Raw genomic sequence first — 14,685 nt, 5'->3', positions numbered from 1 at the left:
GCATGTTTTCAATTGCAAGGTATATGATTCTGTCGACCGTGCTTGGGAAGCTAGCTTATAACGACCAATCAGGGGTCGAAATTTTCGTTTTGACCAGGCTTGACTATTTTCAATAGTACAATAGTGTGAATAATAAAATTACAATTATCGCATTTTGGGAAGAATCTTAGAAGATTTTCCAATCTATTGCTGCAAGAACGAAGGAAATCCATCGAATACTAACCGATTTATTAGCATTTGAAATTGGACATATTTTTCACTTTTTTCGGTTTTAGATTTTCATTTCACATCCCTATGTAGCCGAACTTCCTGAGAGAAGTATTCTACTTCAAAAAAATACTATGACGATATCTTCAGCCCAAATTTCATCTAAATCTAAAGTGACAATTTTGAAAAATATCAAGATTGGGACATTTTTATGAAGTTTGTCTACCGCCCTAAAGGTGACTCCTCTCAGATTTCTATTGAGTCGAACATTATCTAGGCAACCTTCGCTAATTAGTCCTATGTGTTTGAAAGCGTGATTAGAGAATTTTCACCTCTGGTTGTCAATCCCTGACTAACTTCATGAATGGGAAGGTTAATAATAGCAACATCCAGATACAACACATAATTCATAAGAAAACACATTATAAAAATAGGCTGATCTATTGTAGAAGTCTTGCTCATAAGTTTTATGGAGAAACATTCAACCGGTTTGAATGTTCTTAGTATCAGAATAAAAGTTGCATTGTGCATTGCAATGTTTTATTTAAAAGCTATGTTCGGAATCAAAAATGTGTATACAAAAAAAACATGCAACATATACAAAAAAAAAAACAACATGAAACATGTCGTAGACAAATAAGGTACCGTAAGCCGGGATGAGATTGTACCATATAAACCCTTTGTTTGATCTTCTGACCCGCAAGAGATGGCTGACAAGTCACAGGTTGGATGGCTCAATCTCACCCCGACTGGCACAATCTCATCCTGGCTGACGGTACCTAAAATTGGCATTTGCTCGGATGTTTTTATTATATCCAGGAAATATTCCCGACCATTGTTATGATCGCAGACAAGAATAACAAGGATCATTCGCTGTCTCAGCTTACTTCGATCCGCAGCACAACCAACGATTTATATGTGGAAAAAAATCATAGATACCGGTTTTGTCCAGAACTGTCATAAATTTTCGTTCGAACAACCATAACAAATCAAGTATTTGCACGCGCCGTTCTTTGTTGTGTTTTCGAAGCACTATGGGAGAACTATAAAAAGCTTCACCTTTTAAATAATTAGATGCTTGTTTTCATCCCGAATATACCCGTAACACATCGAGAAAAAACTTTACGTTTATTTGAAAGTTAATTATAATCTGGTTAACTTTCTTGTTCATGACATTCCATCTGACATGATAACGGCTGTATAGCATGATCCTTCCCTTTCCCTGGCGCCAAAGATTTGCAGTTTTCGTTTTCAGTTTAAGGCGACAGCAGAATATGCGTCTTTGGTTGATAACACACGCACTTCGTGGTCGGCTGAAGCAAAACATTGTATGAAAAAGTGACATTCCAAGTCATAATTGCAAAATGTAATCAAAGCAGACACAGTTTTTGCAATCTTTTTAATAGTGTGCTTTTCACAACTACTAAATGGGGTGAATCCGGTGAATCCAATCTTTTACGATGTTGCTTTAGAAGTTCTGTGATTCTTGATAGCGGCTGGTAATACCCACTTGTAATACGCAACACAAAGGAAGGTGGGTATTAAATAAGCAACATTATTGCGTCTTTACATTTGCAAAACGGTCAGTATAGTTGATGTCATTTACCGGCATGCAGTTCTAACTCGTTTTTGATTTATAAAGTCTAACACTTACCGGCTGTCTTATCCGCACCAGGTAGTCCTTTTTAAGTAGGGCGCGAATTTGTAACCAGTCAATATACTTCGAAAGCTTCATTTTGGTAAACTAACACTTTTGTAACTTGGCGTTTAATTCTAGAATAAGGCTCCGCTACACTATCTACGGGAACTGCGAAGACTTTTTCCACTTAAATATAAACACACACACTCGCACAGGGACCCGAACTACTGATCACAAAAATCCGTCCCAATGATGATATATCGGTATCACAGTTACGATCGCTAGTCATTAGCCTACGATTATCACATGTTATTCCTGGTATAGTCGGACTGATTTTGGCACAGGACGATTCCAACGCCGAATAGCAGCGAACCATCGACCGATTACTGTGCGGTTGCAAAAACACCTTACTTGCCACGCGTCTTCGTTATTTCTTCCGTCCGATCGACGGTTGATAATGACCCTGAAAAAAAAACGATAGAAACAGAAGTGTAAATTGATGGAAATGTCACGCTGCTATTGGTATTCGTGTGTGTGTGAATGTTTCTTTTTTGCATTGGTGTATTTTGATATTCCGGTTGAATCTGACCTTGAAAAGAAAAACCTGCAAATTGATCGCCAAACAGGCGCAAGCAACTAGAATCCAGGGGGTTCTTGGGGAATACTGTGTGGTTAATAGTGTTGAGAATGATACAAAAAATTAACTGGTATTGCTTAGAATGTGCTAAGCGAATGTTGTCGTACTGTTTAAATTATTTTTCAAGAAAAAAATATGGTAAATAAAGTTGTTCGCGCACAAAGCTTGACTGTTTTGTTGACGTGTCCTCGCTTAGTTCTCGCGTATGTTTACACAACTGTTTCATGGGAGTTTGGGATGTTTCGTCATCTGTTACAAATATTCTGCAACTGCACTACGTCTTAACGCCGGTGTCGCTCTACAATCTGAATTCACATCTCAGTCACGCAGAATTGATCGATTTTAATCGCTAATGAATGTTGTGCCACAAAATGGATTTTTGATGGACAGCAAAAATGGCCAACAAATTTGTAGGATGATAATTATAATTGATTTCCGATTGTCACGCACAGACATCACGAATAAACACACCCACGGTGATATGATCACAAAAAAACAAGGGTTGTGTGCAATGCCACGACCGCAAGGTTGAAGTAGAATACTTTTACAAGAAAGATGCTTGCGTGACAGTCATTTTTTCTAGTAAATAAACGTTGACTAATCAGATCAATCGAATTTTACGCTTCAACAAGGATTGACCATTTTCAATAATATAGTAAGTTGCTTGTCATGGTTGGGGCTTGACAATTTTTAAATTTTGAGATGAAATTTTTTCGGATGTCGGGCTCATGACTGAAGGAAAAGATAATTCAGTACGTTCTGAGACACGGAAATAAAGTAAAATTTATAACTTTTACAAATTTAAAAATGTAAATTAACTCAAGAGAAAACATTAACGTTTTTATTTCATCCTGAAAAGGACAATATGTTGCTCAATTTAGTATCGGATAAGATATCACTGAAAGTGCGAACAAAGTATTCGTTGTGATAAAATAAACAGTGAAATGCTGATATAACACTCAAAACTAGACGGCTCACGTGTTATCAAAATGAGTCAACTTTTCATCGAATGCATTTACTAGTGCCCACTATCGCACAGAGACTGCATTTCACTAAAGTGCCTCACTGCATCAGCCGCTATCGATGCTGAGATCCACTGCAACTAGTGCGCTGTCCATAGCCATACCACAGTTGTGACCGCTATACGCTCCCATTGGTATCTGCTGTCCCTGCATCAGCTGGCCCAGCTGCTGGGATCCACTGCAAATAGTGCACTATCCATTGCTACGCCACAGCTTTGGCCGCTATCCGCTATCGCTGGTATCCACTGCAATGCTAGTGCTGCTGCTAAGGGAGGACGACTGCTGTTGTCGCTGTCTAGAACTATTATGAGCGGCTTCGGCTGAAACAGGCTCTTATATAGGCCAAATAGCATGTTTCATATTGCAAGATATATGATTCTGTCGACCGTGCTTGGGAAGCAATCATATAACGACCAATCAGAGGTCGAATTTTTCGTTTTGACAAGGCTTGACTATTTTCAATAGTACAATAGTGTGAATAATAACATTACAATTATCTTCTTTCGGGAAGAATCTTAGAAGATTTTCCAATCTATTGCTGCAAGAACGAAGGAAATCCATCGAATACTAACCGATTTATTAGCATTTGAAATTGGACATATTTTTTCACTTTTTTCGGTTTTAGATTTTCATTTCACATCCCTATGTAGCCGAACTTCCTGAGAGAAGTATTCTACTTCAAAAATAACGAACAAAAATAATTGATCGATTATGTTAGTTTCTCAGAATCGATTGAGCATTCTTAAAAACTAATGATATATGAGAACATCTCAGCGTACGTCATATGGGGATCTTCTTCCACCATTAACACACACTGTCGATAATAAAGCTCATTAAGGGGGTTATTTCGATATGTATCAGTCAAGCCTAATTAATAATTACCAGCTCAATAGTGACGCAAATACATTTTGAAGTTTGTACCCCATTGATGGGGTACGCAAAACAGCTGAGTAGCAAGGCTAGCCGGGTTATTACACAAGCAGGGGAATTTTTCTCGTGCAACTTATCGTGAGAAAATATATCGATTCTTCCAGACACATCGAACAATCGATCCGTCGCTAGATTCCGTGATGCAATCTAGATCCGGGGGAACACCTCTATTAGTCCGATAAGTCTGGATAAACCTCCCGGCTTCGATGCAATGCAATCTGCCATTCTACTGCAACCGTTTAATCTTTGGCTTGTATAATCAACACCTTTTAAGATCTATTACAATTCAGATTGTACTGCGTTGGCGCGCTTCCGCAGATGATTAAGCAAATTTTTACGCACTCTGTGTGCGAGCACGTCACAGCTTAGAGCAGCTCGATCCGGCGAGAACAATTAATCTCCATGACTAAACTCCAGCCGCTCGGTCAGCTCACGGGCTTAACTAAAATGATGGCAGTATCGTTTCGTTTTGGTACATAAACCTGTCATTAAGCTGGGTGGCACTATTAAAACGAATCACCCATCTCCAGCTCTCGTAAATCATATTGTAACGGGCTGACGATTATCGATAGCAATGAAAAAGATCGTTTACCTTGCCACAACAAACGGTGTGCTCATCGTTGAAATACTAGTTCGTGATAACTTTAGTTAACACCAAACCTAGCCGTTTTTTATTTTTCAAAACAAACCCAATGAAGCGCGACAGTAGCGAATAGTTGCTTGAGTTAGAGATGATGGGGCAAGAGCACTTGTTGCAACTGTTCGAAGTTGGCCGAATGCAGCAGTTTTGGACACCAATTTATGATTCCTATTGTCTGTGGATTTTCGTGTTTTCATGGGTTTCTTTAATCTTTTAGCAACCCAGGTTTCGATGCATCAACATACTGATCGACCGTCTGGAATTTTGTAATAAACGTGCTTTTTTCGCAGTTGCAGTTCGTGCGATGATACGTCATGTGATCAGTCTAGCGTGTGTTCGGTTGCCTATATAGTTCGAATCGAATGGAACCCAATTTCAGTGCACTAATTGTTTCACTGCTTTCGACATGTTTGGCTTTGTGCGCGAAAAGTCTGGCCTGGAAACACGGTGCGATTAGTAATCGTTTATAGCCGGTCAGTAAGCCTTTCTGTTTCTTCTCACTTTAGTTCAAAGTGTTGTGTTGATAATAAAAATGGTAAGCAGTTATATGCAACTGCAATCCTTCGAAAACCATCCAATTGGTTGTTACTTGTTGTTCTTCCCAGTATTCAAGTTCCATTTTTGATGAACAATTTGCGATTCCGCAAAATTGCTGGTTGGAACCTTGTTCAGCTAGGTTCGTCTACATTTTCATTGCCTTAAATGCCGCATTGTCCTGGAACCCAGTACAAATTGACAGAATTCATAAGGCACAACCTACCCAGTAAAAGAATGCACTCCCAGACGTACCGCTTGACTATCAGAGAAAATGCAAAGATTCGCATGTTTACATTTTCTCTTCAAGCAAACGTCCACACATTCGAATATAGCGTAAATCTCGTAGCTGTACTGGTATTCCAGAACCAAGATTTCCTGCACCAGTTTCAGAACCGATTTTTGAGGCATCTGTGAAGAATACCGCATTCATACACACACAACCAAAACGCACTTACAGTTGAGCTTCATATCAAGAATTATTCCTAGACATTTAACTCCTTCGCTAAATTAGATAACAATTTTCTCAAGTTTAGGAAGTATTAGGTTAAGTTTTCTTCTTTTAGTGAAAGGAACTATTACAAGTCTTGACGGATTAATATTCAAACCCTTTTTCTTACACGTTTAACGTAACGTTTTCCGAGACTACGTTTTCAAACATTCCTCTTACTCTAATGACAATGTCATCTGCGAAGCTTACAACTTCGAAACCTTTATCTTCTAAGCTTTTAAGAAGGTCATCCACAACTTAAGATCACAGCAGTGACGAAAGACTCCTCCTTGAAAGCATCCTTTCGTGGCTCTTACATTTATGGATGAACTCTCCAGTCTCCAGTTCCAAAGTGATTTCTGCACGAAGCAAGCATGGTATGAATCCAGTTAACTATGTCTGCGTTGAACATCCTTTTCTCATCGCTTTTGTCATGGAAGAGTAGGTCGTGTTATCGAAAGCATCATCAATATCCAAGGAACAGTATGACAAATTTCTTTTACAGAAAGAGTTCTTTTAATTTAAAGTTTCCTGTGTACCTAGGTGGTCGATTTTGCTTCCTTATGCCGAAGAAAATATGTCTCTGCTGGATCTCTATGCAGTATAACGATCCTAAACATACAGCATTGAGAACACGAAGATGATTTTTAAACGAAAATATAAAATTATTAGTTTGACCAGCGTAGACTTTTAATTTAAATCCTTTAGAAATTCTATAGAAGATTGGGAAAGTCTAGGTTGCAAAGCATCATCCAATGAATAAAACAGACTTATGGAACGTCGGACAGACAGCGTGAAATGCTAGTTCTGCTTCTACTCGTGAAAACCTGGTGGTAAACATACCCGGAAGATTGAATATGGCTTTACAAAACAAAGGACAAGCCACAAAGTTTTGAAAGTGAGTTTTGTAACGTCAAAGGTCACTTTGCTAACGATATGTAGAGAAATAAAGCTAATTTGGATTGTTTTGTATATATATATTTCAATAGTGTATTTATTTTTGTCGCCACTTTGAAAACACTAACTCACGCAAAAATTTTTCGGAATCACCGACAAAGAAATTTCTCCAGTCATTTCTCCATGCCTCTTTCAAAAAGAGTGTCTGCGGATCATAATGACGTAACATAACATCATACAACAATTAAAATCAGTGCGCAAATACGAAAAATTATCCAACACTGCAAGTGTATTTATTATTTTCTCCATGACTGTATAACTTATCATACTCTGCACAGTTGCAGACGCGACTGAATCAATTTTCACTTCGTCGAAGTCGTTGTTTGGCAATGTACCAACAATTTTTCAATGAATGGAAACTACAAACAATTTTGCGCCAATTTAGTGTATTTATGTAGCTGGCTGGATCAAACCAAAACATAGCATTACTTCTATGTTTACTATTTATTATTTATTTATTCGGCATTCCGTCATAATGACATGGCCTGATTCACAAAGTTTGCTCAATTCACTCGTTTATTCGATGCCGCTTCCCGATCCCTGGGACACCGTGAACACCCCGCCAGATCTCGCTCCACCTGGTCGTTCTTGGTCGTCTTCCTATCGGATTCGAGGCAAACACTATTGTCGCAGGGCAGTTGCCCGGCATTCTTGCAACACACGTTTTGTACAGGTTACACAGGGGGCTTAGTCTCTTCGACCACAATTGCTTGTGGAGCCCGTAGTAGGCACGATTTTTGCTGACAATACGCTTCCGGGTCTCACGGCTGATATTGTTCTTAGTTACCACTGAGCCAAGATAGACAAATTCGTCGACTACCTCGAACTCATCGCCGTCGATCGTAATGCTACTTCTTAGGCATTCTAGGTTGGTTTCAGTTTCGCCAGCTTGGTTTTAGATGTATTCACCTGCAACCCAATCTTCGCTGCTTACCGTTTAAGTCTAGTGTACTGTTTTGCCACCGCCGCAGTTGTTCTGCCTACAATGTCTATGTCATCAGCAAAGCAAACGAATTGACTGAATTTGTTGAATATCGTACCCCACGTGTTGATGTCCACTCGATTCATTACACCCTGTAGCGCAATGTTGAATAGCAGACAGGAGAGACAGGGGGTTCTGTATTCACGGCATTTCTGGAGCTGTTTGATGGCATCCTTAACTTTACCTATCGCTGGAACGTCTTTAATGTTTGTCGCACCGACGGGATCGCTTTCTCCGCCGCCATGATCCTCTGTCTGGGCGCTATTCGGGTGTTCGTCGAAGTGCTGTCTCCACTTTTCGGTTACCTCACGACCGTCCGTTAGAATACTACCACCTTTATCCCGCACATTTCGACTCGCGGCACAAAACCCCTGCGGGATGCGTTGAGTTCCTGGTAGAACTCTCCCGTTTCCTGAGAATGATGCAGCTGTTCGAGCTCTGCATACTCCTCTTTGTTGGGTTCGTCCCACATGCCCGATGACGATGATTCTCCCCTACGGTGTTGATGGCTGTTTTAATGGTGTTCCAACAGTTCTCGAGAGGAGCATCCTCCAGCTGGACCTCTTCCGACAGCGCAGCTTCGAGCGAATGCACGCAGTTTCCGGCAACAGATGCGAGATCTAAACCATCACCGATGATCTTGAACCATCACCGTGGTTTGAGTAGACGTTAGTGCTCCTTTAGAATACGTCGATGAAGTTTGAAAAGTACCGACAATCAATCAGAATGTGATCGATCTGTGCCTGCCTGATTTGGTGACCCATTTCGTTGGTCAGCTGGCGTGCGCTGAACTTTCCAATCACCAGTTTGTATTCCTCCTTCTGACCGACCTGAGCGTTGAAATCCCCGATGACGATCTTGATATCATGTTTTGGGCAGTGGTGCGTAGAATTCATCCTTGTCGTCTTAGGTATATCCGAGGTGAGAGCTGTGCACTTTTATGATGCTGATGTTGAAGAACCGGGCCTTGATTCTCAACATGCACATTCGAGGGCTGATTGGCCTAATCATCCGTTTCCGCATCTCGTCCATCACTATAAAAGCTGTCCCCAGCTCATGTGTGTTGCCGCAGCTCTGGTAGATGACATGACCATCCCAAAACGTGCCTACCATTGAGCTCTTCCAGCACACCTTCTGCAGTGCTACGACGTCGTACCTGAGATTTCAATACATCGGAGGGCACTCGTGTGCTCTCTTGGAAATTGAGAGATCGGCAGTTCCGCGTCCCGAGTTTTCAACGTTAGTCCGTGTTCGTCGCGTATGTCAGTGCCGATTGTTCCAGTCCGAACTTCTGTGTTCCTCTCTCATTACTTGTGAGTGTTTTACGGCGGCGGTTTGTAAGGCCTGCGCACCAACCCCCTGTCTTGCCGGAGGGCCATCGTGCACAAAACTGTTGGCACGAGGACGGTAATCGGCCGCTCCTAACCTGGGGTACAGATGCCGTTTTGAGTTGTTCCTAACATGGAGGACAGACGGTCGGAAACTCAAAAGAGGCAGGCCTTCCCTGTCAGCATACGATCAAGTTCCCATTGAGGTTGGATACCCGATCGTCCCTTGGTTGCTCGTATCCCAGCTGACACAGCGTGGCGGTCGGTATTGGAAGTTTACTAATGAATGGCGAAATATGTTTCTTCGAGCATTCTACCATGTATGAACTTGATGTTATTGTTGAGGGAGTGATTTTCAGTCCACAGCTACTCATTCCTGTCCAATTCATGGCCTTCTTAATGAATTTATCAGGTAACACGAATTTATAGTTACCAGGCACATCGCTACGCCCAGCTGCAATGTGAAATTTTTGACCAGGAATTCACGTAGATTTTGTCATGCATTAAAATACATCCGTTGAATTTCGTCAAAATTTTCTCGATCAAATGCCTAGTGAGATTCTTGGCTATCAAAGTGCCGATTAGTATAGTTACTAGCACTGCACGACTCGAGCGATGATATTCCTCGCGGTTTGATATTTAGTATCGCACCTTACCACCATATCCTGGATGAAGATGTCAGGATTGAACTTAACGCATCTCAACACCTTTCTTTTTAGCTTTTGGGCCACAGCTCCGGTTTTTAATTGATTTAGCCATTTTAGCACTTATAGTATGGTTCTTACTCCTCCTTCATTGATCTAAAATAATATAATTGAAGTAACGACTTCTGCATATTGGGTGCCAAAATCACCTTGGCACTTTAGTGTAACCATAATTTTTAGCACTTGAAATTTTCGGAATAACTTCATCTGCCTCTTGCTCCAGCCATGTGCTTTTATCCCAATCTTTACCACACTGTGTGGGATCGATTGGAAACAGCTTGTGTCTGTGAATTATCGTCGTTCAACATGCTTGGCGGTGTGTTTCTTGTTTATAACGGTGAAATAAGAAATGAATTGTTTTTAAAATAGTTTCGCCGCTAACACTCTTAGTTACCACCATCTACGAAAAAATGTAAGGTGTTGAATATCGAGATCCCCTATGTTTATATACTTATAGGATAGGTTATAGGTGTATCAAATTGTACTCTTTACTTCCCACAAAAAACCCTTAAAAACAGAAATCGATGGTCAATGTTATTATCGAGAGAGAATGCAGGCAGAATTATCTTACAGGCGTTCTACTTGGCTATGTCTTCAATGTCGTATAATTAGTTCAAAGGCTTCAAAAAAAAAAAAAAAAAAACAACTCAATTTAAAAAAAAAAAAACAATAAAATCGTTTGAAATCCAACGAAAGTACATAGGGTGTTGTGTTTCACCGTCAAAACCGGGACGGAACACCGCTTAACCAACTGAATCCACACTCTAAAACGCCACATGGTTTAACAGCTGAATCCATACTTATGGCGCAAAGCGATAAATTTGAACGAAAAAGTTTAATTCAAGTTAGTAGCATCGGCCCACTTGAAACGCGTATCGTTCGGTGCTTTGTTTTCCATGCGCAAAAATTCTATTTTGGGACATCAGACTTCATGTTGAAAGGAAAGCACTTAGCCATTTGCGTCATTTGTTACGAACTTTATAGGGAGGGATTTATCGTTCGAATTCTCGCTTGGCTGATTGTTTATTGACTCTTAGAATGGGCAATTCCTTAAGCGGATTACATTTATCATCGAAGAAGTATCGATAAATCTACCAGAGACAAATAGCCTTTTACCAAGTGTACTCGTAAGTCGTAGTACCATCAACTGCAATTGCAGTGCGTCATTGTAAGTCGTTATAGGAATATTTATGATTGCAGTGCATGCAATCATCAACGAGTAGGATGATTCTGCGGAATTGGTGATTGCATTTCTCAGCAACATCTGTCACTTTTTTTCTGCAAACATTTTCAGACTGGTTTTCCACGAACAAGTTACACGAGAACGATTCTTCTTCGTGACTTTGTCGTCGTTCTAATAAGTGGTATTGGTTCTTCTGAAATCGAAAGCTGGTAATCTTTTACCTCCATTGTACAGAACCGGTTCTTCGTCTGGAAAGATTTTCGCTTACGTCAAAGCAACAACAAACACACGGCTGTATCCCCCAAGCCGGACCTTTGCTCAGAATCTGTCAGCGGGCAGCTGATGCCGAAGAAGATTCGATTGTTCAAGGACTGGGTTGAGATGGTCTGCTCCGGCAAATTCGTCTATTCAGTGTTATTCGAGTTCAGGCACCATTAGGCAGGCGCTGAAAATATTGGTACTTGAACTTCAACCAAGCCAGCGATGGTTATTTGTTTACGTAACTTATTCTGCCCCCCAAGGAAGCACCTGTAGCAGAGCAGGATAGTACCGACTAGACGAGATGTAAGAAATGAGTATGCATTTATCTCACGGAGCGTGTACGCGGTAATTGGCACTAATTATTATCACACAGTTGAGTGTGTTGTGGATTATTTATGGCTGCCAGACGAGAAGCAGTGATTGATTTTTTGAATGCGTTGATTGCCTGGCGCGTTTTTTTTCTAGGGCTTCATGATTCGACTATTTGTGTTGATGAGTCTTTAAAGTGATCATCGCAAGTTAGTTCTAAAATAGTACCGAAGTGTAATCTCGTGCTAACAAAACACGAATAAAATGATGATAACAACGTGACGTTGACTCAAAACATAAAACTAGCTCAATCAGGGAAAAAACTCATCTTAAACTCGTCAGGGTGATGCAACTCATCTTCAACCTACAAGGAACATGATGTAAAAGCCATTAAAATCGTTTTTAATAGAAATATCTTCCCAAAGTAACATCTTGGCAGTGGCTTTTTTTGCTGACGACTAAATTGCATGTTAGCTAGGCAGAATGTCGCTGTTGAAACTGATAACAATCTTCCTCACTTGCTAATTAACATCCGCGTGTCTATAGTCTACACATTTTACAATGTTTCTTCTATACAGCAAAGACGATCAGCATCGATTTCCGTCCCAGCCGGCAGTTACTTCGGAAAGTGATAACATTATTTCCATACGCGGTGCTACGAAAAAATAATCGGTCCCGGATTCGACATTGTTGGTGTATGTGTGTTCTGATTAGGGCGGTCGGTATTACCGACTTTTCGAAAAACCGGTATCCCGGTATTTATGAAAATAAAAACCGGTAAAACCGGTAAAAAACCGGTATTTTTATTTTGCTCGGATCAATACAAACCAGGGGTGACTCGTGGTCGTTAAACCTACTTTTTTTACTACAAAATTCTTAAAATCATAGTTTCGAGAAGTAGTGATGATTGTCCGCGAAAAAAAAATACCAAAATACCGGTTTTTTCGCCTCTCCAATACCGGTATTTCGGTACTGCAAAAAATATCGGTTTTACCGGTTTTTGTTTTACCGGTAAACCACCCTAGTTCTGATGCAGGGATGACACGCAAACCGTTGCTCGGCTGAGCTTCACAAGACTACACAGTTGTGGGGCAATTAAGTTCGTCGTGATTGGCTTACCTAGTCTGTCGACTGCATTTTTGTGCAAATGGAGACCGACCGTAGGCTCTCGTCGGATATCTCACCTGGATGATGAATATTAACCATGCAATGAATGATTGCATCTACCACTCTGACGACACCGTCGGAACACACTGCGTCGAGATCTCAACACACAAACGCTCGACTGATCTTCGTGAACTTGAAAAACCTTTGGCACATACCTAGCTGATTTAATGTGGTGGTTTGTCCTACTGCCTAAACCGGTTGAAGAGGCCATCCAGTGCTTGCTGGCGGTCAATTCTCGTATAATAAACATCGAAACTGGCGATGTAAGAAACTGACGTCTATTAACGTAGCCATCTTAGATGCAATTATTTTTATACAGGGTCATTATGATCGCTCAGAAATATCTAAAGGGTCTTCTAAGCAAGAAAAACATAAATTAATAGTTTCATCCAACGGGAGTAGATTTATTACCAAATAGCATTACTGCAATGCTAACGTATTTACTCCCAAGAAGTCTCCAAAATCAGATTAAATGAACAACAATAGCTCATAACAAACCCGCAAAGGAAGAACATCTAACGAAACCAAAGAACGTGACGGCATTCGATAATCTTGAACAAGCTTGAAACGTCGCCATAGAGCACACCGGTATGTATTGCAATGTATCATAAAGCAAACTTTACAAAGCACCAATGGAACGGTACTTCTGCTGATGTGATGAAAACCATAAAACCCATAGCGTGCCGCTATACTGGACTTTACTGGTGGACGGATAGTCTGAAGGTTTAGTCTTCCGTTTGTTATGCAAAAGCCAACTGCTAGTGACACTTCGCACACATACACACACACACATGGTGAAGAGAGAGATATCTATCGTCGGGTTTCGTTACCATTGCTGCGGTGACCGATTCATTTGGCCGGTAGCAAATATGAGCTCCCCGGTGTAATACTAGCTGATCGTAGTTCCGCATTTTTTGTTTGTTTCGAGAGTGACATGATTTATGATTGAAACAGGGCTCCAGGTTAGCATGCGATGCTGTCGATATTAGTTACCGCAAACGCTATTTTTCGAATTGAATTGCGTGCGTGCACTAAATGACAGCTGTCATAGGTTTCATTGACGCAGATTATCGGAGGTGCGTCAATAGGCATGTTAGTGGAGTGTACAATGTAATATTTCAAAAACAATCGCTGAGTCTTTCGATTGGCGATCCCAGTTTTGTAGAATTACAATTCTTTTATGAGTCACGTGGGTCAAGCTTAACTTAATTCACAATTATGATGGTTAGATCAGTTGATCAATGCAAAAATGTAAATGGAACTTGAAATAATACGAGCATGTTTATAAGTTTTGATGAGTAGTAATCACAAAAAAATCCATTCTGGTTAGTAATCCGAGTTTGCTGGTATGTGACGGAAAACTATCATGAAGCAGAATCTTTATTACCTCGTTTGGTATTCTAGTCATTTTTGTGTGGTTGATCAATTGTTAATGATAGCATTTAGTAAAACCGTCATGTCTCAACAATTTATAATAAACCAGATTTTTCTGGTCCCAGCAAACAAAGAGTGTGGTGTAAAAAATAGTAATATGATTTTGCAATAGAGAAAAAACTATCCAAATAATTTTTCAATGCTTGTTAGATTAGAAATAAAGCAAAAATATATTTGAACTCGTTTTCAGAACAAAATGACGTGGACATTTTATAGATTGCAATGCAGCGTACGATTCGGTTGAATGAAACTAGAGTCGGT

The 14,685-nt window shown here is 40.3% G+C and overlaps 1 protein-coding gene across 4 annotated transcripts in view; it reads right to left on the bottom strand.

Annotated features, from left to right (window-relative positions):
- The window catches only part of LOC129721681 (ATP-binding cassette sub-family A member 13), a 42,136-nt gene that overhangs the window by 16,295 nt on the left and 11,156 nt on the right, over nt 1-14,685 (bottom strand). For all 4 annotated transcript variants that reach the window (XM_055674543.1, XM_055674546.1, XM_055674547.1 and 1 more), the window contains one exon: nt 1,862-2,309. In XM_055674543.1, coding sequence (XP_055530518.1) covers nt 1,862-1,942 — 81 coding nt within the window. In that variant the 5' untranslated portion in view covers nt 1,943-2,309. The remainder of the gene's footprint in view (nt 1-1,861; nt 2,310-14,685) is intronic.

This window comes from Wyeomyia smithii, chromosome 2, assembly GCF_029784165.1.
Source record: "Wyeomyia smithii strain HCP4-BCI-WySm-NY-G18 chromosome 2, ASM2978416v1, whole genome shotgun sequence".
Taxonomy (NCBI): Eukaryota; Metazoa; Arthropoda; class Insecta; order Diptera; family Culicidae; genus Wyeomyia; species Wyeomyia smithii.
Note: the sequence above shows the minus strand (reverse complement) of the source record. Positions and strands in the feature narration are given on the sequence as shown.